At 42.4% G+C, this 27,730-nt stretch overlaps 1 protein-coding gene across 1 annotated transcript in view; it reads left to right on the top strand.

Moving 5' to 3' along the window:
• The window catches only part of POLRMT (RNA polymerase mitochondrial), a 367,345-nt gene that overhangs the window by 167,122 nt on the left and 172,493 nt on the right, over window positions 1–27,730 (top strand). Inside the window, exons 11-12 of the mRNA XM_053702843.1 lie at window positions 840–962; window positions 4,908–5,030. Coding sequence (XP_053558818.1) covers window positions 840–962; window positions 4,908–5,030 — 246 coding nt within the window. The remainder of the gene's footprint in view (window positions 1–839; window positions 963–4,907; window positions 5,031–27,730) is intronic.

Genomic DNA, 27,730 nt, shown 5'->3' on the forward strand with positions numbered 1-27,730 from the left:
ACTCTGGTCAGAGGAGAGGTCAAAAAGCTTCGGCAACCTCTCTCTCCTTCTGGCTTCGTAGCATAATACGTTTAGCCTATGAGACTGCTGGACAGCAGCCCCCTGAAAGAATTACAGCTCATTCCACTAGAGCTGTGGCTTCCACCTGGGCCTTTAAGAATGAGGCCTCTGTTGAACAGATTTGCAAGGCTGCAACTTGGTCTTCGCTTCACACCTTTTCAAAATTTTACAAATTTGACACTTTTGCTTCTTCGGAGGCTGTTTTTGGGAGAAAGGTTCTACAGGCAGTGGTTCCTTCCGTTTAAGTTCCTGCCTTGTCCCTCCCATCATCCGTGTACTTTGGCTTTGGTATTGGTATCCCATAAGTAATGGATGACCCGTGGACTGAATACACTTAACAAGAGAAAACATAATTTATGCTTACCTGATAAATTTATTTCTCTTGCAGTGTATTCAGTCCACGGCCCGCCCTGTCTTTTTAAGGCAGATCTAAATTTTAATTAAAACTCCAGTCACCACTGCACCCTATGGTTTCTCCTTTCTAGTCTTGTTTCGGTCGAATGACTGGATGTGACGTGAGGGGAGGAGCTATATAGCAGCTCTGCTTGGGTGATCCTCTTGCAACTTCCTGTTGGGAAGGGAATATATCCCATAAGTAATGGATGACCCGTGGACTGAATACACTACAAGAGAAATAAATTTATCAGGTAAGCATAAATTATGTTTTTTGACCTTCCCTCAATCATGTGGCTTTTTCTTATTCTTTTTGCAACTTCCCATCTCTTTTGGACCATGGGATGTCCTCTTTCAAGTGCTTATTATCCGTTCTCTCTGTACAGGGCAGAAGGTGGTGGATGGAAGCAGATGAGCCCTGGCAGGCACTAGCTTGCTGTATGGAGATTGCAAAGGCCTCTCGTTCCCCTGATCCTACAAAATACATCTCCCACTTCCCTGTGCACCAGGTAAAGAAACTAAAATGGATAAAGTGCTTTGTATTTCTGTTGCTGGGTGGATTTTGTTTTAATCAGATGTAAGGTTATATGTAAATTATTTGTCACCTCTGCACTGAAAAGTTCACTCAAATCAAATTCTAGCCACTTAAAAGTTGTATTTTAAAGTAACCGCCTAGTATGCTAGATTCTTTTTCTTGTAAAAATATGTAATAGTTATTAAAGGCAAGTATTTTCTGAAATAAAATCCAATTTATTCAATATTTTATTATGATTTTAATTTATTTCAGGGCTTGACATATTTGGTCGAAATTTAGTAGCCAGCCTAAGAATGTAGTAGTCAGCCTTTTTTTTCCCCTTTTTTTTTTTTGGAGGGGTGGAGGGTGGGATTGGCGTTTGTTGTGGTGCCATTAGGGTATTAGCATGTCAGACTAGGTGTAAATCTAATCTCTCATTTTGTTTGGTTGAAAAGATTAAGGAAGGACGAAGTGGATGATTCTTCTGTCCCTGTCTAGGTCAGCAGTACTTGGTTCTCTTATCTAGTTTATCTTATGGGAGAGAATGAGATATTTATAGTCTTCTGCCTCAGGTTCCAATTCCTAAAATTACTTGCATTGATGCTTGTCTATTTTTGTTATTATTGAATCCTCTTAAAGGTAAAGTTTTTTTGTTTTGTTTGTTTTTTACTTTTTCACATTAAGTTCTGTTTCTCCCAAACTAGCTGAGTAAGAGCAAAAGCAGTGACTTAAGATATTAAAATGCTGGAATACGAGGGGCGTGTCCGGGCAGCGGCCATGATCGGTCGCAATACTAGCTGCTGAGCATTGGAATAATACATTCCGCCGTGTATTAAGAGGACTATCTGACAACCTGTGCCTATTCTATATTGCTTAGACTCTATGAAGATCACTGTATCGTTTGATGCCTCTACTTCTGTATTGCCTGCAGCCTAGTCCAGACCGTTGAGACTTGGGCGGCCCGAATAGGGAAGGCCTCAACACCCACCCCGCTCACGCGGGTATAGAGTGAGCTATTCTCACTCACGTAACCACTAGGAGCTGAGTTATTCCCTTCTGCAATGGAGTTGCAGATACCTGAGAAAACCCTGCTATGCCTGCTGGAGGAACATTTTCATAACCTCCGTCTATTAATTCAAAGGGGCTTTGGAGACACCACTAATCTGAAAGCGCTGACACACGCTGATCTGCCTCGGGGAGAGGTGCAGATCACTAAGGTGACAGAGATTCCCCCTGATACGACGCTGGAGGATGAGAACTTTACTGGAGGCCGCACCGGGACTTTAGGGGTTACAGTAGTGGAGACTACAGTCTTTCCGGATGTCACAGAGGCCCCATCGTTGCTGAATTTTGGGGAGGCTGTCCCCGCTATTACATACCTGCAGAGTGGGGATCGGATCGCTCCTGAGGTGGCGAGCAACGTAGCGACACTAGCTCTGACATACCAAGGAGACACCTATCTACCAACAACGCTGGCTAACAGGCCTTCGCATAAGAGGCTTCTGAGCAGCGACACAGCAAACATAGCAAGCGGCAGTGAGAAAGCCTGTCCCGTGCACCTGGGTGATAAGATGTCACAGATAGTTCCTGAGAGGCCCTTTTCATACTCCCGGTACTACGTTCCTACTTTGATTAGGCCTGAGGCTAATGGTGGTGCTCCAGCTACGGGCAAACTGAATGACATACTCCATCAGCCACCTATGGATCTAACAGGCATCGGCTGATGGCCCACTGCAGTACCGCTGAACCGGGTTTCTGTTCCTGCAGTGAGTCTGACGGGGAGAGACTAAGTTTTTCTATGTGGGATTTCAGGGGGAACCAGAGATAATATTATCTGGAATGAGGCAAAGAGCACATATAAAACGCTATTTATGTTCCAGTAACAGGACTCTTATCATTGCTGATGAGCTCACATATACAATGTTTATTCACTAGATATGCCATAATTCCTGGAATACATCTGAATTATGCACTGTAGTTAACAACATCAAATACACGCATTTGTGACCTTTGTTAGAGTAAAAAGAACTGTGTTGGCATAAAACTGTGTTGACATAAAACTGTGTTGGCATGAACCCTGTTATAGATAATGTACCCCTAAGCTTATGAGGATTTTGTGTCCGAGATTTCACTAAGAGGTATCTTACCAACGGGACTTATGGTGTCTACATGATTATGTTGCTAAGTCATGTCACTGGTTTGCTTAAAGTTAACCTGCTCTCGCAAAGTTTTATTAGGAAACACAGTTACACCAAATTAGCTGTATTGAGTTCCTTATGGTATCTACTTGGTCCTGTTTTGTTTACCGGCTCTTTAGCCATATATAGTATAGCTTTCTGTTTGTTTTTTGTTTTTTTCTCTTACATCTAACTAAAGCTATGGTTGTACTGGAAATAGATATAGCATTTTCCATTCAGACATAGCTGTATATTTTTTACACTCTAGACTGTACCTTCATATGTGTTCAATCCTGCCCTTGAACTTGAGTTGATTATTTGACAACACCCTCATATGCACTAACCGTTGTATTCTTGATCCTTAGGAAGATGGTATCGCAAGTAAGCTACCTTTCATAGAAACATCTCACCACTAGATGGCAGTCAAGTTCCACATATCATATACACACTTAGCTTTACTGTTACAAAAGCACCATTAGGCTCTAATAGATCCGTTTTTATTCCCCCATATAGTCTCATAGGAACATATAGTGGAGGTCCATGCCTCTAACTCCTTGCATAGCTGTGTCAACATTATATATTAGGCTGAGCACCTACATATTACAGCTCCATAACATATTTATTCATAGATGTTAGACCATCTGAAAGTTCTCCCTCCCTCCCTCCCTTATTAACAGAGTACACTGCAAACTATTTTGTGTTCACTCAATCTTACATTACAAGTTACTTGTCTACAATTGGGGTTCAAAAGTGGCCCATTTTGTTATTTTATTTCTTATCTTTCCCCTAAAATTCCCTACCCTGTTCTCAATTCTTTTCCAGGAGGTACAAGAGAGACCTTTATGTTTCATTAAGGGGAATTAGTGTCCCTGATTTTCTCTTATGTTGTAAGGGGATGTTTATTTATCTATTAATTGAAAACTTAGAGGTTAACTTCTATTTGCATGACTTGGGGATTAATTGTTTACTTGATGACACTCAACATGTACATGGTACAGTGCTTTTCCCATGTTATAGTAGGTTCGTTATGTACACAGTGATTATACTGCTTTTCATCTGCTTACATTTCACATGTATCTGTATTATATTTCCATATCCCCGTTTAGTTATGATTGTTTTTAGTTGAAAGTAAATTTAAAAACTGAGGTTTGGCTGCTGAGACCCAAAAGCGGTCTCTTAGATCAGACACCCCCCATATTATTTATATTCACTGTTGGGGTCCAAAAGTGACCTCCCTGAGCCATCTGGTGGTATATAGATCATAAGGCAGACCATAGATACAGTACTATTTGCTCTTGGTTCTCCCTAAGAAGTATAGATTGTATATTTCAATCATTCTACAAAATGAGTTCTGTATTTTATTGTTGCTGTATACTTTGGAATTCATATAATATGTATGCCTTGTTATGTGTGTATGTCAAACCTCAAATAAAAACTATATTTAAAAAAAAAAAAATGAACGATTCTTGTTGAAAAAAAAAAAAAAAAAAAAAAAAATGCTGGAATACCATTCTATGGAGCAGTCAATGGGAAGCAGATTGTATAAGGCTCTAACTATCACTAACTGACAATATCACACACATTGCTAAACAGTAAGAGCTACTTGCTCGTGTGCCTGCCCTACTATGGACCCATAGTATATGTGCATTACTTGGGAAGATGGGATTTTGCATCTCCCTGTAGGTACCTATGTATTTGAGTTTGTAGCAAGTTTCTTAAATTGGCAGAACATTTAAATTTTTCTTTTTTTTATTAAACTGCAGGATGGTTCATGTAATGGTCTCCAGCATTATGCTGCCCTGGGAAGAGATGAGATTGGAGCAAGGTCTGTGAATCTGATGCCCTCTGAAATCCCGCAGGATGTGTATAGTGGAGTAGCGCAGCAGGTGAAAAATCAGCTGAGACTGTTGAGAAAAATTTACAAGTTTGTTCCTGCTAGTGTATGTTGAAGAAAAATAAAAAAATTATATATATATATAGAGAGAGAGAGAGAGAGAGAGAGAGAGAGAGAGAGAATGAGATCTTAACAGCGCTAAACTATATCACAGTTAAAATGTGTCAATTGAATTGTGACAATAATTATTAAAGAGTATTGGTAAATCTGTTATATTACAATACCCTTTAATAGCGTTTACAGAGAAATAGCTATGAATAACACAGTATGAAATGTAATAAAATAAACTCCGTACAGAATATAATTAGATGTTATACATCAAGCATAAGTGTCCATAATGTTGGTGATGTATATGGTCATTTGATAAAAGTGAACCGGATATTTCCAACCTCCAAAAATTCCCAATTCAAAAGTGATCTGAATATCCCAACGTAGGCTACTACTTACATCCAGTAAGCTCAATCTTATGAGGTAAGTGTAGAGCGTGTAGTTTATATCTGATTCTTGGGAATCCGTGTGTAGAATCAAGAATCAGTGTGTAGAATCAATCAGCCAAAGTAGAGACACTGATCTATCGTCAGCTCCTTCAGTGTCTATTCACTCCCTTTGTAGCCAATGTTAAATCAGATGTTCACATAAAGGGAATGAAAGAACGGACATAGCATAATATTGTTCACTTTATTATGTGAAAGAATCTTACTCACAAGGATAACCTCAATCATTATGAGGTATCAATAATACATAGAGAATAATCTTTAAAATACTTTGGTATCCAAAAAAGGGGTTGTCAAATAGAGATGGTTACAATGTAGTAACAAAGAAGTTCAACAAACACTTGCAATACAAAGTACTTGGTAAAAAGACTTGTAATATAAAATAAGGTACTGTACAGTTTCTAAAAAGCAGCAGCTGGCAACAACACCCAGGTGTACCTGACGCATTTCAAAGTTATACAAAACTTTTTCATCAGAGGCGAGTGTTGTTTCTAATGACCGGCTCCCATTTATACCTCCCGCTTATTGTGACCGGCTTGCTGTTTGGTTAAAAAAAAAATTTTTTGTAATTAAATAGAGTTAAAAAATGTTTGTCTTTACATTTTAAAATACTTTAAATACTCTAACAATATGATAAAGACATTTAAAAATAAGGAGAAAGGTTAAACTTCCTTTCTCCAACATTGGTGTGTCCGGTCCACGGCGTCATCCTTACTTGAGGGAATATCTCTTCCCCAACAGGAAATGGCAAAGAGTCCCAGCAAAGCTGGCCATATAGTCCCTCCTAGGCTCCGCCCACCCCAGTCATTCTCTTTGCCGTTGCACAGGCAACATCTCCACGGAGATGGTTAAGAGTATGTGGTGTTTAGTTGTAGTTTTTTTTATTCTACTATCAAGAGTTTGTTATTTTAAAATAGTGCTGGTATGTACTATTTACTCTGAAACAGAAAAAGATGAAGATTTCTGTTTGTGAGAGGAAGATGATTTTAGCAGACAGTAACTAAAATCGATTGCTGTTTCCACATAGGACTGTTGAGATGAAGTAACTTCAGTTGGGGGAAACAGCAGACTTTTCTGCTTAAGGTATGACTAGCCATATTTCTAACAAGACTGTGTAATGCTGGAAGGCTGTCATTTCCCCTCATGGGGACCGGTAAGCCATTTTCTTAGTCTCAAACAGAATAAAGGGCTTAATATGGGCTATAAAACTGGTAGACACTTTTATGGGCTAAATCGATTACTTTATTTGGACATTTTATACATGTTTATGCTGATAATTCACACTTATAAACTTGGGGAACGTTTTTTAACGTCAGGCACTATGTTAGACACCTTTTCCAGTCAGGAAGTGCCTTCCCAGTTGTAGGCTGAGCCTCATTTTCCCGCCTTTACTGCGCAGTTGTTTTTGAGTGCAAGACATGCAGATGCATGTGTGAGGACCTGAGAGTAGTTGGAAAAGTTCCTAGAAGGCGTCATTTGGTATCGTATTCCCCTCTGGGCTTGGTAAAGTCACAGCAAAGGCTGTAGCTGGGACTGTATAGGGGTTAAATCTGTAACCGGCTCCGGTTTCGTTATTTTAAGGGTTAAAGCTCTGAAAATTGGTGTGCAATACTTTTAATGCTTTAAGACACTGTGGTGAAATTTTGAACAATTCCTTCATATATTTTCACATATTCAGTAATAAAGTGTGCTCTGTTTAAAATTTAAAGAGACCGTAACGGTTTTGTTTTAAAACGGTTTTTGTGCTTTACTGACAAGTTTAAGCCTGTTTAACATGTCTGTGCCTTCAGATAAGCTATGTTCTATATGTATGAAAGCCAATGTGTCTCCCCCTTCAAAATTGTGTGATAATTGTGCCATAGCGTCCAAACAAAGTAAGGACAGTACTGCCACAAATAATGAAATTGCCCAAGATGATTCCTCAGATGAAGGGAGTAGACATGGTTCTACATCATCTCCTTCTGTGTCTACGCCAGTTTTGCCCACGCAGGAGGCCCCTAGTACTTGTAGCGCGCCAATGCTTATTACCATGCAACAATTGACGGCTGTAATGGATAACTCCATAGCAAATATTTTATCCAAAATGCCTGCATATCAGAGAAAGCGCGATTGCTCTGTTTTAAACACTGAAGAGCAGCAGGGCGCTGATGATAATTGTTCTGTCATACCCTCACACCAATCTGAAGGGGCCATGAGGGAGGTTTTGTCAGATGGGGAAATTTCAGATTCAGAAAAAATTTCTCAACAGGCTGAACCTGATGTTGTGACATTTAAATTTAAATTAGAACATCTCCGCACACTGCTTAAGGAGGTGTTATCTACTCTGGATGATTGTGACAACTTGGTCATTCCAGAAAAATTATGCAAGATGGACAAGTTCCTAGAGGTTCCGGTGCACCCCGACGCTTTTCCTATACCCAAGCGGGTGGCGGACATAGTGAATAAGGAGTGGGAGAAGCTCGGCATACCCTTTGTTCCCCCTCCTATATTTAAGAAATTATTTCCTATGGTCGACCCCAGAAAGGACTTATGGCAGACAGTCCCTAAGGTCGAGGGGGCAGTTTCTACTCTAAACAAGCGCACTACTATTCCTATCGAAGATAGTTGTGCTTTCAAAGATCCTATGGATAAAAAATTGGAGGGTTTGCTTAAAAAGATTTTTGTACAGCAAGGTTACCTTCTACAACCCATTTCGTGCATTGTTCCTGTCACTACAGCAGCGTGGTTCTGGTTCGAGGAACTAGAAAAGTCGCTCAGTAGAGAGACTCCATATGAGGAGGTTATGGACAGAGTTCACGCACTTAAGTTGGCTAACTCTTTTATTTTAGATGCCGCTTTGCAATTAGCTAGATTAGCGGCGAAAAATTCAGGGTTTGCAATTGTGGCGCGCAGAGCGCTTTGGCTAAAGTCTTGGTCAGCGGATGTATCATCCAAGACAAAATTGCTTAACATCCCCTTCAAGGGTAAAACTCTCTTTGGACCAGAATTGAAAGAGATTATCTCAGACATCACTGGGGGAAAGGGCCATGCCCTCCCACAGGATAGGCCTTTCAAGGCCAAGAATAAGTCTAATTTTCGTTCCTTTCGTAATTTCAGGAACGGACCGGGCTCTAATTCTGCATCCTCTAAGCAAGAGGGTAATGCCTCACAGTCCAAACCAGCCTGGAAACCGATGCAAGGCTGGAACAAGGGTAAGCAGACCAAGAAGCCTGCTACCGCTAACAAAACAGCATGAAGGAGTAGCCCCCGATCCGGGACCGGATCTAGTGGGGGGCAGACTCTCTCTCTTTGCTCAGGCTTAGGCAAGAGATGTTCAGGATCCCTGGACGCTAGAAATAGTTTCTCAGGGTTATCTTCTGGAATTCAAGGAACTACCCCCAAGGGGAAGGTTCCACATGTCTCACTTATCCTCAAACCAAATAAAGAGACAGGCGTTCTTACATTGTGTAGAAGACCTGCTAAAGATGGGAGTGATACACCCAGTTCCAATGACGGAACAAGGAATGGGATTTTACTCACATCTGTTCGTAGTTCCCAAAAAAGAGGGAACCTTCAGACCAATTCTGGATTTAAAGATCCTAAACAAATTTCTCAGGGTACCATCGTTCAAAATGGAAACCATTCGAACGATTCTACCCACTATCCAGGAAGGTCAATTTATGACTACCGTGGATCTAAAGGATGCGTACCTACATATTCCTATCCACAAAGAACATCATCAGTTCCTAAGGTTCGCCTTTCTGGACAAACATTACCAGTTTGTGGCCCTCCCTTTCGGATTAGCCACTGCTCCAAGGATTTTCACAAAGGTACTCGGGTCCCTTCTAGCGGTTCTAAGACCGAGGGGCATTGCAGTAGTACCATACTTGGACGACATTCTAATACAAGCGTCGTCCCTTTCAAAAGCAAAGGCTCATACAGACATCGTTCTGGCCTTTCTCAGATCTCACGGATGGAAGGTGAACATAGAAAAAAGTTCTCTGTCTCCGTCAACAAGAGTTCCCTTCCTGGGAAAAATAATAGATTCCTTAGAAATGAGGATCTTTCTGACAGATGTCAGAAAGTCAAAACTTCTAAGCGCTTGTCAAGTTCTTCATTCTGTTCCACGTCCTTCCATAGCTCAGTGCATGGAAGTAGTAGGGTTGATGGTTGCAGCAATGGACATAGTTCCTTTTGCGCGAATTCATCTAAGACCATTACAACTGTGCATGCTGAAACAGTGGAATGGGGACTATACAGACTTGTCTCCAGTGATTCATGTAGATCAGAAGACCAGAGATTCACTCCGTTGGTGGATATCCCTGGACCACCTATCCCGGGGAATGAGCTTCCGCAGACCAGAGTGGGTCATTGTCACGACCGACGCCAGTCTAGTGGGCTGGGGTGCGGTCTTTGAATCCCTGAAAGCTCAGGGACTATGGTCTCGGGAAGAGTCTCTTCTCCCGATAAACATTCTGGAACTAAGAGCGATATTCAATGCTCTCAGGGCTTGGCCTCAGCTTGCAAAGGCCAGATTCATAAGATTCCAATCAGACAACATGACGACTGTTGCGTATATCAATCATCAGGGGGGAACAAGGAGTTCTCTGGCGATGAAAGAAGTAACCAAAATAATACAATGGGCGGAGAATCACTCCTGCCATCTATCTGCGATCCACATCCCAGGTGTGGAAAACTGGGAAGCGGATTATCTGAGTCGTCAGACATTCCATCCGGGGGAGTGGGAACTCCATCCGGAGATTTTTGCCCAGTTGACTCAATTATGGGGCATTCCAGACATGGATCTGATGGCGTCTCGTCAGAACTTCAAGGTTCCTTGCTACGGGTCCAGATCCAGGGATCCCAAGGCGACTCTAGTGGATGCACTAGTAGCGCCTTGGACCTTCAACCTAGCTTATGTGTTCCCACCGTTTCCTCTCATTCCCAGGCTGGTAGCCAGGATCAAACAGGAGAGGGTCTCGGTGATCTTGATAGCTCCTGCGTGGCCACGCAGGACTTGGTATGCAGACCTGGTGAATATGTCATCGGTTCCACCATGGAAGCTACCTTTGAGACAGGACCTTCTTGTTCAGGGTCCATTCGAACATCCAAATCTGGTCTCCCTCCAGCTGACGGCTTGGAGATTGAACGCTTGATTCTATCAAAGCGTGGGTTTTCAGATTCGGTGATTGATACTCTGGTTCAGGCCAGAAAACCGGTAACTAGAAAGATTTACCATAAAATATGGAAAAGATATATCTGCTGGTGTGAATCCAAGGGATTCCCTTGGAATAAGGTAAAAATACCTAAGATTCTTTCCTTTCTGCAAGAAGGTTTGGATAAAGGATTATCTGCGAGTTCTCTAAAGGGACAGATTTCTGCTTTATCTGTCTTACTACACAAACGACTGGCAGCTATGCCAGATGTTCAAGCATTTGTTCAGGCTCTGGTTAGGATCAAGCCTGTTTACAGACCTTTGACTCCTCCCTGGAGTTTAAATCTAGTTCTTTCAGTTCTTCAAGGGGTTCCGTTTGAACCTCTACATTCCATAGATATTAAGTTGTTATTTTGGAAAGTTTTGTTTTTGGTTGCTATTTCTTCTGCTAGAAGAGTTTCAGAGTTATCTGCTCTGCAGTGTTCTCCGCCCTATCTGGTGTTCCATGCAGATAAGGTGGTTTTGCGTACTAAGCCTTTTTTCCTTCCAAAGGTTGTTTCTAACAAAAATATTAACCAGGAGATAGTTGTACCTTCTTTGTGTCCGAATCCAGTTTCAAAGAAGGAACGTTTGTTACACAATTTGGACGTAGTCCGTGCTCTAAAATTCTATTTAGAAGCTACAAAAGATTTCAGACAAACATCTTCTCTGTTTGTCGTCTATTCTGGTAAAAGGAGAGGTCAAAAAGCGACTTCTACCTCTCTTTCCTTTTGGCTTAAAAGCATCATCCGATTGGCTTACGAGACTGCCGGACGGCAGCCTCCTGAAAGAATCACAGTTCACTCCACTAGGGCTGTGGCTTCCACATGGGCCTTCAAGAACGAGGCTTCTGTTGATCAGATATGTAAGGCAGCGACTTGGTCTTCACTGCACACTTTTGCCAAATTTTACAAATTTTATACTTTTGCTTCTTCGGAGGCTATTTTTGGGAGAAAGGTTTTGCAAGCCGTGGTGCCTTCCGTTTAGGTAACCTGATTTGCTCCCTCCCTTCATCCGTGTCCTAAAGCTTTGGTATTGGTTCCCACAAGTAAGGATGACGCCGTGGACCGGACACACCAATGTTGGAGAAAACAGAATTTATGCTTACCTGATGAATTACTTTCTCCAACGGTGTGTCCGGTCCACGGCCCGCCCTGGTTTTTTAATCAGGTCTGATGAATTATTTTCTCTAGCTACAGTCACCACGGTACCATATGGTTTCTCCTATATTTTTCCTCCTGTCCGTCGGTCGAATGACGGGGTGGGCGGAGCCTAGGAGGGACTATATGGCCAGCTTTGCTGGGACTCTTTGCCATTTCCTGTTGGGGAAGAGATATTCCCTCAAGTAAGGATGACGCCATGGACCGGACACACCGTTGGAGAAAGTAATTTATCAGGTAAGCATAAATTCTGTTTTTAAAATAATCTATCACAATTTATATATAAAGCAGAGGGCGTAACTAGTACTGCTGAAGTCTTGCAGGTTCTTTTAATTACCGCTAAAAGCTCAGCCCTTTTTAAAGAAATCTTTCTTAAAGACACGATGAGTCCACGGATCATCTTCATTACTTATGGGATGTTCACCTCCTGGTCAGCAGGAGGAGGCAAAGAGCACCACAGCAGAGCTGTTAAATAGTTCCTCCCTTCCCTCCCACCTCAGTCATTCTCTTTGCCTACGTTAGTTATAGGAAGAGGTAAAGTTAGGTGTTAGTATAGATTCTTCAATCAAGAGTTTATTATTTTTAAAGTAGTGCAAGATTGTGCTGCTTTGTTCTAGGGTGTAGCCGTAGTCCATATCAGTCTCTACAGTAGAGCTTTTGGTGGCTTTAGAGCAATGGGAACTGGTGGGACATAATTCTCACTGCGTCTCCCATACACTTATGCTGCCCTTATCCTGATAGCCTAAGTAAGCTAACTCAGGCTTTATTTTTATCCACAGGGCTATGGGAAGAAGAGGACCTCCTAAACCTGCTGAGCTGCCCTGCTGTCGAGCAGAGTTCAAGGTAAGTGCTGACTTTTTTATTCTGGGTCAATAAATGGATCTCAGAGAAGTGGAGCACTTTATTTATTTGGTAAGAACTCCTACATGTAAAAGGAGGGACCTTCATGACAGCACCTTCTTAACAGGGGCTAAAGGAGATTGACTTATTTGGGGGGATCACTTGGGCTGAGGGTACATAGAACTCAGTGGGAGTTAAGATTGTTTAAACATTATTTGGCTGAGCTGCGGTAGAAGGAAAGCAGTAACCAAATTTGGCCCCATGTTTATGAAGGCTCAGTTGGCTCCCGGTGGCGTTATAACACTGTTAATAGCAACCTGGAGCTCCAGGGTTGTTACGCCCTTGATGGGCTAAGGAGATCGCTGCTTACTTTGGGGATCACTTGAGCTGAGGGTAAATTGATCTCAGTGGGAAGTAATAGGCTTACACTTTATTTGGCTGGGCTACGATAATGAAGCGGTAGCCAAGTTTGACCCCAAGTTTCGGATGGCACAGTTGGCTCCCGGTGATGTAGTTATAACTGTACTAATGGTGACCGAGAGCTACATGATTGTTACGCCCACGATAGGCGGAGCCTCGTGTGGCGCCAGTTTTGTGGACTGCGCGCTTTTTCTTCCCCTTTCCGTTTTTCAGGATCGGGGGGGGAGGGGCGTGTTTATCACAGTGTGTTGTGTCCATTAGTAAGGGGGATCTGCATAGCGTTAGAGCTGTGTTGCGGTCCTGTTTATAACTCTTTTACACGATTTGTACAACGATTTCTAAACTAAAAAGAGAGGGCATTGTACAAAGTTACTGTTCTACATAAGATCGATGTTATAATGTTCTAGTGTTATTGTCATACACAAACAGACTTTTATTCTACAAGTTGGGATGGTTTATGTTTTTTACAGTTATGCACTCAAAGAGCATAAAGTTTTGGGACTGCTGGGCACCTCAGCAAGGTTTAGCTGAGGGGTAGTTGGGTGCTACAGTGACTATGTAATTCTAGATTTGACAGTAATGTTTCAATGTGTTAATTCTTATTATAAAATTTTCACTTTTTCTGAGCCTATTATTTCTAAGACCCCTGCTTTTCAGGAACTAATTGACAAGTGGCCAGGCTGTGCCTCAATTTCTCCTACAGTATCCAAATTATGGCCCACATGCAGTGCTCTGCGCTTCCTTTAACCCCGCCCGGAGTTATTCTGCATTGCAGACATTTTATGTTTTTACATATGATCGTAAACATTGTTATAGGAATTATTTTCAATCATTTAAAATAGAAATTTGATTCAGTAGATACTGTCCCGAATGGTTCTTCCCGGTTTCCTGAAAAGAGGAAGATACTTGGGGATTATCGGAGAGAGATTTCCAGTCTCAGATGGAACAGTATCTTTATATTTTATTTTATATCTTTAAGTGTGTTCAGTCCACGGGTCATCCATTACTTATGGGATATATTCTCCTCCCCAACAGGAAGTTGCAAGAGGATCACCCAAGCAGAGCTGCTATATAGCTCCTCCCCTCACATGTCATATCCAGTCATTCTCTTGCAAGTCTCAACAAAGAAGGACGTCGCGAGAGGAGATAGGAGTTTTTTACCTAATTATTCTTCAATCAAAAGTTTGTTATTTTAAAATGGCACCGGAGTGTGCTGTTTTTTTCTCTCAGGCAGTATTTAGAAGAAGAATCTGCCTGCGTTTTTTCTATGATCTTAGCAGACGTAACTAAGATCCACTGGCTGTTCTCGCACATTCTGAGGAGTGGGGTAACTTCAGAAAAGGGAATAGCATGCGGGGTCCCCCGCAAATGAGGTATGTGCAGTAATAATTTCTAGGAATGGAATTGACTAAGAAAACACTGCTGTTACCCATATGATGTAAGTACAGCCTTTAATGCAGTAGTAGCGACTGGTATCAGGCTGATAAATGTATGCGCAGTTGTTATTTTCTAGGGACTAGAATTTGACTGAGAAAATACTGTTAATACTGAAATAAATGTATGAGCCTTAACTGCAGTAGAAGCGACTGGTAGCAGGCTTAGTGATAACTTTGCATAACACTGGAAAGTTGTTTTTAAAACGTTTACTGGCATGTTATTCGTTTTGTGAGGTACTTTGGTGATAAATCTTTTTGGGCATGATTTTTTTCCATATGGCTAACGTGTATTTCTGCATAGAAACCGTTGTAACAGGTCTCCCACTGTTGTAATATGAGTGGGAGGGGCCTTTTTTAGCGCCTTGTTGCGCAGTTAAAATTCTTGCACAGTCTTCCTCCTTGATCCAGGACGTCTACAGAGAGCTCAGGGGTCTTCAAAATTCATTTTTGAGTGAGGTAATCAGTCACAGCAGACCTGTGACAGTGTGTTTGACTGTGATAAAAGCGTTAAATCTTAAATTGATTATCCGTTTTTGGGTATTGAGGGGTTAATCATCCGTTTGCTAGTGGGTGCAATCCTCTGCTAAATTCATACAATTACTGTTAAAAATTGTTGGCTATAACTGAATTAGTTCATTGTTATTTCAACTGTGACAGTTTTTTGTGTTTTTAAAAGCGCTGCAGCGTTTTTTCAATTGCTTGTAAATTTATTGACAGATTTTTTCCAAGCTTGCTAGCTTTCATTGCTAGTCTGTTTAAACATGTCTGATACAGATGAATCTACTTGTTCATTATGTTTAAAAGCCAATGTGGAGCCCAATAGAAATATGTGTACCAATTGTATTGATGTTACTTTAAATAAAAGTCAGTCTTTACCGGTAAAGAAATTATCACCAGACAACGAGGGGGAAGTTATGCCGCCTAACTCTCCTCACGTGTCAGTACCTTCGCCTCCCGCTCAGGAGGTGCGTGAGATTGTGGCGCCAAGTACATCAAGGCCCTTACAAATCACTTTGCATGATATGGCTAATGTTATGAAAGAAGTATTATCTAATTTGCGATAGCTCTGGGTTTAGGACAGAGCGCGCCGATGACACGAGAGCCATGTCCGATACTGTGTCACAATTTGCAGAACATGAGGACGGAGAGCTTCATTCTGTGGGTGACGGATCTGATCCGGGGAGACCGGATTCAGAAATTTCTAATTTTAAATTTAAGCTTGAGAACCTCTGTGTATTACTAGGGGAGGTGTTAGCGGCTCTGAACGATTGCGACACGGTTGCAATCCCAGAGAATTATGTAGGCTGGATAAATACTATGCGGTACCGGTGTGTACTGATGTTTTTCCTATACCTAAAAGGCTTACAGAGATTATTAGCAAGGAGTGGGATAGACCCGGTGTGCCCTTTTCCCCTCCTCCGATATTTAGAAAAATGTTCCCAATAGACGCCACCACACGAGACTTATGGCAGACGGTCCCTAAGGTGGAGGGAGCAGTTTCTACTTTAGCCAAGCGTACCACTATCCCGGTGGAGGATAGTTGTGCTTTCTCAGATCCAATGGATAAAAAATTAGGTTACCTTAAGAAAATGTTTGTTCAACAAGGTTTTATCTTACAGCCCCTTGCATGCATTGCGCCCGTCACTGCTGCAGCGGTATTCTGGTTTGAGTCTCTGGAAGAGGCTATTCGCACAGCACCATTGGATGAGATTATGAACAAGCTTAAAGCCCTTAAGCTAGCTAATGCATTTATTTCGGATGCCGTTGTGCATTTAACCAAACTAACGGCTCAGAACTCCGGATTCGCCATCCAGGCGCACAGAGCGCTGTGGCTTAAATCCTGGTCAGCAGATGTAACTTCTAAATCTAAATTGCTTAATATTCCTTTCAAAGGGCAAACCTTATTCGGGCCCGGCTTGAAAGAAATTATTGCTGACATTACTGGAGGTAAGGGTCACACCCTTCCTCAGGACAGGGCCAAATCAAAGGCCAAACAGTCTAATTTTCGTGTCTTTCGTAATTTCAAGGCAGGAACAGCATCAACTTCCTCCGCTCCAAAACAGGAAGGGACTGCTACTCGTTACAGACAGGGTTGGAAAGGCAACCAGTCCTGGAACAAGGGCAAGCAGGCCAGAAAACCTACTTCTGCCCCTAAGACAGCATGAAGAAAGGGCCCCCTATCCGGAAACGGATCTAGTGGGGGGCAGACTTTCTCTCTTCCCCCAGGCCTGGGCAAGAGATGTCCAGGATCCCTGGGCGTTGGAGATCATATCTCAGGGATACCTTCTGGACTTCAAAACTTCTCCTCCACAAGGGAGATTTCATCTGTCAAGGTTATCAACAAACCTAATAAAGAAAGAGGCATTTCTACGATGTGTACAAGACCTCTTAGTAATGGGAGTGATCCACCCGGTTCCGCGGACGGAACAAGGGCAAGGTTTTTACTCAAATCTATTTGTGGTTCCCAAAAAAGAGGGAACCTTCAGGCCAATCTTGGACCTGAAGATCTTAAACAAATTCCTAAGGGTTCCATCGTTCAAAATGGAAACTATTCGAACCATCCTACCCATGATCCAACAGGGTCAGTATATGACCACAGTGGACTTAAAGGATGCCTACCTTCACATACCGATTCACAAGGATCATTATCGGTACCGAAGGTTTGCCTTTCTAGACAGGCATTACCAGTTTGTTGCTCTTCCCTTCGGGTTGGCTACGGCCCCGAGAATTTTTACAAAGGTTCTGGGCTCGCTTCTGGCAGTACTAAGACCGCGAGGCATAGCGGTGGCTCCGTACCTAGACGACATCCTGATACAAGCGTCAACTTTTCAAAATGCAAAGTCTCATACAGAGATAGTTCTAGCATTTCTAAGGTTGCATGGGTGGAAAGTGAACATGGAAAAGAGTTCTCTGTTCCCACTCACAAGGGTTCCCTTTCTAGGGACTCTTATAGATTCTGTAGAGATGAAGATTTACCTGACGGAGTCCAGGTTATCAAAAATCCTAAATGCTTGCCGTGTCCTTCATTCCATTCCAAGCCCATCAGTAGCTCAGTGCATGGAAGTAATCGGCTTAATGGTCGCGGCAATGGACATAGTGCCATTTGCGCGCCTACATCTCAGACCGCTGCAACTATGCATGCTAAGTCAGTGGAATGGGGATTACTCAGATCTGTCCCCTTTACTAAATCTGGACCAGGAGGCCAGAGATTCTCTTCTCTGGTGGTTGTCGCGGGTTCATCTGTCCAAAGGAATGACTTTTCGCAGACCAGATTGGACGATTGTAACAACAGATGCCAGCCTACTAGGCTGGGGTGCAGTCTGGAACTCCCTGACGGCTCAGGGATCGTGGACTCAGGAGGAGAAACTCCTCCCAATAAACATTCTGGAATTAAGAGCAATATTCAATGCTCTTCTAGCTTGGCCTCAGTTAGCAACACTGAGGTTCATAAGATTTCAGTCGGACAACATCACGACTGTGGCTTACATCAATCATCAAGGGGGAACCAGGAGTTCCCTAGCGATGTTGGAAGTCTCGAAGATAATTCGCTGGGCAGAGTCGCACTCTTGTCACCTGTCAGCGATCTACATCCCAGGCGTGGAGAACTGGGAGGCGGACTTTCTAAGTCGCCAGACCTTTCATCCGGGGGAGTGGGAACATCACCCGGAGGTGTTTGCTCAACTGATCCTTCGTTGGGGTGAACCGGAGCTGGATCTTATGGCATCTCGCCAGAACGCCAAGCTTCCTTGTTACGGATCCAGGTCCAGGGACCCGGGAGCGGTGCTGGTAGATGCACTAGCAGCCCCTTGGGTTTTCAACATGGCTTATGTGTTTCCACCATTTCCGTTGCTACCTCGACTGATTGCCAAGATCAAACAGGAGAGAGCATCGGTGATTCTGATAGCGCCTGCGTGGCCACGCAGGACCTGGTATGCAGACCTAGTGGACATGTCGTCCTGTCCACCATGGTCTCTGCCTCTGAGACAGGACCTTCTAATTCAGGGTCCTTTCAACCATCCAAGCCTAATTTCTCTGAGGCTGACTGCATGGAGATTGAACGCTTGATTCTATCAAAGCGTGGTTTTTCGGAGTCGGTTATTGATACGTTAATACAGGCTCGGAAACTGTTACCAGAAAAATTTACCTTAAGATATGGCGTAAATATTTATATTGGTGTGAATCCAAGAGTTACTCATGGAGTAAAGTTAGGATTCCTAGGATATTGGCTTTTCTACAAGCAGGTTTAGAAAAGGGTTTATCCGCTAGTTCGTTAAAGGGACAGATTTCTGCTCTGTCTATTCTTTTACACAAACGTCTGGCAGAGAATCCAGACGTCCAGGCTTTTTGTCAGGCTTTGGCTAGGATTAAGCCTGTGTTTAAAACTGTTGCTCCTCCGTGCAGCTTAAACTTGGTTCTTAAAGTTCTTCAGGGTGTTCCGTTTGAACCCCTTCATTCCATTGATATTAAGCTTTTATCTTGGAAAGTTCTGTTTTTGATGGCTATTTCCTCGGCTCGAAGAGTCTCTGAGTTATCTGCCTTACATTGCGATTCTCCTTATCTGATTTTTCATTCAGACAAGGTAGTTCTGTGTACTAAACCTGGATTTTTACCTAAGGTTGTTTCTAACAGGAATATCAATCAAGAGATTGTTGTTCCTTCATTATGTCCTAATCCTTCTTCAAAGAAGGAACGTCTTTTGCATAATCTGGACGTAGTCCGTGCCCTGAAGTTCTACTTACAGGCAACTAAAGATTTTCGGCAAACTTCTTCTCTGTTTGTCGTTTATTCTGGTCAGAGGAGAGGTCAAAAGGCTTCGGCCACCTCTCTCTCTTTTTGGCTTCGTAGCATAATACGTTTAGCCTATGAGACTGCTGGACAGCAGCCTCCTGAAAGAATTACAGCTCATTCAACTAGAGCTGTGGCTTCCACCTGGGCCTTTAAGAATGAGGCCTCTGTTGAACAGATTTACAAGGCTGCAACTTGGTCTTCACTTCATACCTTTTCAAAATTTTACAAATTTGACACTTTTGCTTCTTCGGAATGCTGGTTTTGGGAGAAATGTTCTACAGGCAGTGGTTCCTTCTGTTTAATGTTCCTGCCTTGTCCCTCCCATCATCCGTGTACTTTAGCTTTGGTATTGGTATCCCATAAGTAATGGATGACCCGTGGACTGAACACACTTAACAAGAGAAAACATAATTTATGCTTACCTGATAAATTTATTTCTCTTGTAGTGTGTTCAGTCCACGGCCCGCCCTGTCTTTTTGAGGCAGTTCTAAATTTTAATTAAAACTCCAGTCACCACTGCACCCTATAGTTTTTCCTTTCTCGTCTTGTTTCGGTCGAATGACTGGATATGACATGTGAGGGGAGGAGCTATATAGCAGCTCTGCTTGGGTGATCCTCTTGCAACTTTCTGTTGGGGAGTAGAATATATCCCATAAGTAATGGATGACCCGTGGACTGAACACACTACAAGAGAAATAAATTTATCTGGTAAGCATAAATTATGTTTTTTCTTTTGCAAGATGTACCGAGTCCACAGATTCATCCTAACTGGTGGGATATTGTCCTTCCTGGCAGGAAGTAGCAAAGAGAGCACCACAGCAGAGCTGTCTATATAGCTCCCCCCTTAACTCCACCCCCCAGTCATTCTCTTTGCTGGCTCTAAGCAGGAAGAGTAAAGAGAAGAGGTGTTAAACTGTTAGTTTTATTTTATCTTCAATCAAGTGTTATTTCTTTCATGTAATTAGCAAGAGTCCATGAGCTAGTGACATATGGGATATACATTCCTACCAGGAGGGGCAAAGTTTCCCAAACCTTAAAATGCCTATAAATACACCCCTCACCACACCCACAATTCAGTTTTACAAACTTTGCCTCCCATGGAGGTGGTGAAGTAAGTTTGTGCTTGATTCTACGTTGATATGCGCTTCGCAGCAGGCTGAAGCCCGGTTTTCCTCTGAGTGCAGTGAATGTCAGAGGGATGTGAAGAGAGTATTGCCTATTTGAATACAATGGTCTTCCTCTAGGGGATCTATTTAGGTTCATAGGTTCTCTGTTATCGGTCGTAGAGATTTCTTCTCCTACCTCCCTTTTCAGATCGACGATATACTCTTATATACCATTACCTCTACTGATTCTCGTTTCAGTACTGGTTGGCTATCTACTATATGTAGATGAGTGTCCTGGGGTAAGTAAGTCTTATTTTTTGTGACACTCTAAGCTATGGTTGGGCACTTTATATGTAAAGTTCTAAATATGTGTCTTTAAACTTATATTTGCCATGATTCAGGATAATCAGTAATCCTTCTTTCAGACTGTCAGTTTCATTATTTGGGATAATGCATATGAATAAATATTTTTTTCTTGCCTTAAAAATTTTCAATTGACTTTTTTCCCTGCGGGCTAAATTTTGTCATTTCCGGCACCGTAGTTGACGCCGGAAGTTTGTTTGTTGTTATGTCATTTTTTGACGCATGTGTGTTCAGACGTTTTTTTGCGCCACAAAATGTGGGCGTCGTTTTCGGCGTCAGAGGATGTGGCGTCATACTTGGCGCCAAAAAATATGGGCGTTGTACTTAGCGCCAATAATGTGGGCGTCATACTTGTTCCACTTTTTCTCACATTATTTAAGTCTCACTTTTTTGTTGCTTCTGGTTGCTAGAGGCTTGTTTCTTTTGCATTTTTTCCCATTCCTGAAACTGTCATTTAAGGAATTTGATAATTTTGCTTTATATGTTGTTTTTTTCTATTACATATTGCAAGATTTTTCGTACACTGTTCCTGTATCAAAACATGCTGAGGGATACCTGTTGACTGAGATCAGTTCTACCAAAGCTAAGTTCATTTATTTTAAATGTTATGAATGTTTATCTTTAGCTATGGTTTGTAATAAGTTATCATGATAAACTTTTACATGCAGAATCCATTAGTATTTATGCTTTATATATTGCTTTTCTTTTTACATCTTATGTACAAGATATACTTAGAAAATTTATAAGAATATTTTTCTGATTCTATTTTAAAGGCTTTGTCTGACATCCCGCCTTCTAATTAAATTTCTCCAACATTGGTGTGTCCGGTCCACGGCGTCATCCTTACTTGTGGGAATATCTCTTCCCCAACAGGAAATGGCAAAGAGTCCCAGCAAAGCTGGCCATATAGTCCCTCCTAGGCTCCGCCCACCCCAGTCATTCTCTTTGCCGTTGCACAGGCAACATCTCCACAGAGATGGTTAAGAGTATGTGGTGTTTAGTTGTAGTTTTTTATTCTACTATCAAGAGTTTATTTTAAAATAGTGCTGGTATGTACTATTTACTCTGAAACAGAAAGAGATGAAGAATTCTGTTTGTGAGAGGAAGATGATTTTAGCAGACAGTAACTAAAATCCTTTGCTGTTTCCACATAGGACTGTTGAGATGAAGTAACTTCAGTTGGGGGAAACGGTTAGCAGACTTTTCTGCTTAAGGTACGACTAGCCATATTTCTAACAAGACTGTGTAATGCTGGAAGGCTGTCATTTCCTCTCATGGGGACCGGTAAGCCATTTTCTTAGTCTCAAGCAGAATAAAGGGCTTAATATGGGCTATAAAACTGGTAGACACTTTTATGGGCAAAATCGATTGCTTTATTTGGGCATTTTATACATGTTTATGCTGGTATTTCAAGGGCCTTCCCAGTTGTAGGCTGAGCCTCATTTTCGCGCCATTACTGCGCAGTTGTTTTTGAGAGCAAGACATGCAGATGCATGTGTGAGGACCTGAAAATAGTTGGAAAAGTTCCTAGAAGGCGTCATTTGGTATCGTATTCCCCTCTGGGCTTGGTAGAGTCGCAGCAAAGGCTGTAGCTGGGACTGTAGAGGGGTTAAAACTGTAACCGGCTCCGGTTTCGTTATTTTAAGGGTTAAAGCTCTGAAAATTGGTGTGCAATACTTTTAATGCTTTAAGACACTGTGGTGAAATTTTGGTAAATTTTGAACAATTCCTTCATATTTTTTCACATATTCAGTAATAAAGTGTGCTCTGTTTAAAATTTAAAGAGACAGTAACGGTTTTGTTTTAAAACGTTTTTTTGTGTTTTACTGACAAGTTTAAGCCTGTTTAACATGTCTGTGCCTTCAGATAAGCTATGTTCTATATGTATGAAAGTCAATGTGTCTACCCCTTCTAAATTATGTGATAATTGTGCCAAAGTGTCCAAAACAAGTAAGAACAGTACTGTCACAGATAATGAAGTTGCCCAAGATGATTCATCAGATGAAGGGAGTAGACATGGTTCTACATCATCTCCTTCTGTGTCTACACCAGTTTTGCCCACGCAGGAGGCCCCTAGTACTTCTAGCGTGCCAATGCTTATTACCATGCAACAATTGACGGCTGTAATGGATAACTCCATAGCAAATATTTTATCCAAAATGCCTGCATATCAGAGAAAGCGCGATTGCTCTGTTTTAAACACTGAAGAGCAGGAGGGCGCTGATCATAATTGTTCTGTCATACCCTCACACCAATCTGAAGGGGCCATGAGGGAGGTTTTGTCAGATGGGGAAATTTCAGATTCAGGAAAAATTTCCCAACAGGCTGAACCTGATGTTGTGACATTTAAATTTAAATTAGAACATCTCCGCGCACTGCTTAAGGAGGTGTTATCTACTCTGGATGATTGTGACAACCTGGTCATTTCAGAAAAATTATGCAAGATGGACAAGTTCCTAGAGGTTCCGGTGCACCCCGACGCTTTTCCTATACCCAAGCGGGTGGCGGACATAGTGAATAAGGAATGGGAGAAGCCCGGCATACCTTTTGTTCCCCCTCCTATATTTAAGAAATTATTTCCTATGGTCGACCCCAGAAAGGACTTATGGCAGACAGTCCCTAAGGTCGAGGGGGCAGTTTCTACTCTAAACAAGCGCACTACTATTCCTATCGAGGATACTTGTGCTTTCAAAGATCCTATGGATAAAAAATTGGAGGGTTTGCTTAAAAAGATTTTTATACAGCAAGGTTACCTTCTTCAACCCATTTCGTGCATTGTTCCTGTCACTACAGCAGCGTGGTTCTGGTTCGAGGAACTAGAAAAGTCGCTCAGTAGAGAGACTCCATATGAGGAGGTTATGGACAGAGTTCACGCACTTAAGTTGGCTAACTCTCTTTTATTTTAGATGCCGCTTTGCAAATAGCTAGATTAGCGGCGAAAAATTCAGGGTTTGCAATTGTGGCGCGCAGAGCGCTTTGGCTAAAGTCTTGGTCAGCGGATGTATCATCCAAGACAAAATTGCTTAATATTCCCTTCAAGGGTAAAACTCTCTTTGGGCCAGAATTGAAAGAGATTATCTCAGACATCACTGGGGGAAAGGGCCACGCCCTCCCACAAGATAGGCCTTTCAAAGCCAAGAATAAGTCTAATTTTCGTTCCTTTCGTAATTTCAGGAACGGACCGGGCTCTAATTCTGCATCCTCTAAGCAAGAGGGTAATACCTCACAGACCAAACCAGCCTGGAAACCGATGCAAGGCTGGAACAAGGGTAAGCAGGCCAAGAAGCCTGCCGCTGCTAACAAAACAGCATGAAGGAGTAGCCCCCGATCCGGGACCGGATCTAGTGGGGGGCAGACTCTCTCTCTTTGCTCAGGCTTGGGCAAGAGATGTTCAGGATCCCTGGACACTAGAAATAGTTTCTCAGGGTTATCTTCTGGAATTCAAGGAACTACCCCCAAGGGGAAGGTTCCACATGTCTCACTTATCCTCAAACCAAATAAAGAGACAGACATTCTTACATTGTGTAGAAGACCTGTTAAAGATGGGAGTGATACACCCAGTTCCAACGGCGGAACAAGGAATGGGATTTTACTCAAAACTTTCAGACCAATCCTGGATTTAAAGATCCTAAACAAATTTCTCAGAGTACCATCGTTCAAGATGGAAACCATTCGAACGATTCTACCCACAATTCAGGAAGGTCAATTTATGACTACCGTGGATCTAAAGGATGCGTATCTACATATCCCTATCCACAAAGAACATCATCAGTTCCGAAGGTTCGCCTTTCTGGACAAACATTACCAGTTTGTGGCCCTCCCATTCGGGTTAGCCACTGCTCCAAGGATTTTCACAAAGGTACTCGGATCCCTTCTAGCGGTTCTAAGACCAAGGGGCATTGCAGTCGTACTGTACTTGGACGACATTCTAGTACAAGCGTCGTCTCTTTCAAAGGCAAAGGCTCACTCAGACATCGTTCTGGCCTTTCTCAGATCTCACGGATGGAAGGTGAACATAGAAAAAAGTTCCCTGTCTCCGTCGACAAGAGTTCCCTTCTTGGGAACAATAATAGATTCCTTAGAAATGAGGATTTTCTTGACAGAAGTCAGAAAGTCAAAACTTCTAAACGCTTGTCAAGTTCTTCATTCTATTCCTCGTCCTTCCGTAGCTCAGTGCATGGAAGTAGTAGGATTGATGGTTGTAGCAATGGACATAGTTCCTTTTGCGCGAATTCATCTAAGACCATTTCAACTGTGCATGCTGAAACAGTGGAATGGGGACTATACGGACTTGTCTCCAGTGATTCAAGTAGATCAGAAGACCAGAGACTCACTCCGTTGGTGGCTAACCCAGTATCACCTATCCCAGGGAATGAGCTTCCGCAGTCCAGAGTGGGTCATCGTTACGACCGACGCCAGCCTAGTGGGCTGGGGCGCGGTTTGGGAATCCCTGAAAGATCAGGGACTGTGGTCTCGGGAAGAGTCTCTTCTCCCGATAAACATTCTGGAACTAAGAGCGATATTCAATGCTCTCAGGGCTTGGCCTCAGCTAGCAAAGGCCAGATTCATAAGATTCCAATCAGACAACATGACGACTGTTGCGTATCTCAATCATCAGGGGGGAACAAGGAGTTCCCTGGCGATGAAAGAAGTGACCAAAATAATACAATGGGCGGAGAATCACTCCTGCCACCTATCTGCGATCCACATTCCAGGTGTGGAAAACTGGGAAGCAGATTATTTGAGTCGTCAGACATTCCATCCGGGGGAGTGGGAACTCCATCCGGAGATTTTTGCCCAGTTGACGCAACTATGGGGCATTCCAGATATGGATCTGATGGCGTCTCGTCAGAACTTCAAGGTTCCTTGCTACGGGTCCAGATCCAGGGATCCCAAGGCGACTCTAGTGAATGCACTAGTAGCGCCTTGGACCTTCAACCTAGCTTATGTGTTTCCACCGTTTCCTCTCATTCCCAGGCTGGTAGCCAGGATCAAACAGGAGAGGGCCTCGGTGATCTTGATAGCTCCTGCGTGGCCACGCAGGACTTGGTATGCAGACCTGGTGAATATGTCATCGGTTCCACCATGGAAGCTACCTTTGAGACAGGACCTTATTGTTCAGGGTCCATTCGAACATCCAAATCTGGTCTCCCTCCAGCTGACGGCTTGGAGATTGAACACTTGATTCTATCAAAGCGTGGGTTTTCAGATTCCGTGATAGATACTCTGGTTCAAGCCAGAAAACCGGTAACTAGAAAGATTTACCATAAAATATGGAAAAGATATATCTGCTGGTGTGAATCCAAGGGATTCCCATGGAATAAGATAAAGATTCCTAGGATTCTTTCCTTTCTACAAGAAGGTTTGGATAAAGGATTATCTGCGAGTTCTCTAAAGGGACAGATTTCTGCTTTATCTGTCCTACTACACAAACGACTGGCAGTTGTGCCAGATGTTCAAGCATTTGTTCAGGCTTTGGTTAGGATCAAGCCTGTTTACAGACCTTTGACTCCTCCCTGGAGTTTAAATCTAGTTCTTTCAGTTCTTCAAGGGGTTCCGTTTGAACCTTTACATTCCATAGATATTAAGTTGTTATCTTGAAAAGTTTTGTTTTTGGTTGCTATTTCTTCTGCTAGAAGAGTTTCTGAGTTATCTGCTCTACAGTGTACTCCACCCTATCTGGTGTTCCATTCAGATAAGGTTGTTCTGCGTACTAAGCCTGGTTTTCTACCAAAGGTTGTTTCCAACAAAAATATTAATCAGGAGATAGTTGTACCTTCTTTGTGTCCGAATCCAGTTTCAAAGAAGGAACGTTTGCTACACAATTTAGATGTAGTCCGTGCTCTAAAATTCTACTTAGAAGCTACAAAAGAGTTTAGACAAACTTCTTCTCTGTTTGTCGTCTATTCTGGTAAAAGGAGAGGTCAAAAAGCAACTTCTACCTCTTTCCTTTTGGCTTAAAAGCATCATCCGATTGGCTTATGAGACTGCCGGACGGCAGCCTCCTGAAAAAATCACAGCTCACTCCACTAGGGCTGTAGCTTCCACATGGGCCTTCAAGAACGAGGCTTCTGTTGATCAGATATGTAAGGCAGCGACTTGGTCTTCACTGCACACTTTTGCCAAATTTTACAAATTTGATACTTTTGCTTCTTCGGAGGCTATTTTTGGGAGAAAGGTTTTGCAAGCCGTGGTGCCTTCCGTTTAGGTGACCTGATTTGCTCCCTCCCTTCATCCGTGTCCTAAAGCTTTGGTATTGGTTCCCACAAGTAAGGATGACGCCGTGGACCGGACACACCAATGTTGGAGAAAACAGAATTTATGCTTACCTGATAAATTACTTTCTCCAACGGTGTGTCCGGTCCACGGCCCGCCCTGGTTTTCTAATCAGGTCCGATGAATTATTTTCTCTAACTACAGTCACCACGACACCCTATGGTTTCTCCTATTTTTTCCTCCTGTCCGTCGGTCGAATGACTGGGGTGGGCGGAGCCTAGGAGGGACTATATGGCCAGCTTTGCTGGGACTCTTTGCCATTTCCTGTTGGGGAAGAGATATTCCCACAAGTAAGGATGACGCCGTGGACCGGACACACCAATGTTGGAGAAATTAATTTATCAGGTAAGCATAAATTCTGTTTTTTAGGTCCTTTTCAAACTTCTTTTTTTGGTAAAGTTTCAAAATGACCAACAACATACTGAATTATCCTTCTCTGATGGTGTTTTTTTCTCATTCAGAATTTTTTCTTCATCAGATATTAACACTAACAAATTTACTTTTTTATTTTTTAATAGAGTACATTTGTTCTTTGTTCAAAAGGTGTTGATTATTTTGGATATTGAAGTAACTAGTTCTTTTGATTTAAAGACTAGCTAACATTTAAATTCTGCTTACTTATCTTCTGTGGTTTCT

Source organism: Bombina bombina, chromosome 2 (assembly GCF_027579735.1).
Source record: "Bombina bombina isolate aBomBom1 chromosome 2, aBomBom1.pri, whole genome shotgun sequence".
In the NCBI taxonomy this organism is placed as follows: domain Eukaryota; kingdom Metazoa; phylum Chordata; class Amphibia; order Anura; family Bombinatoridae; genus Bombina; species Bombina bombina.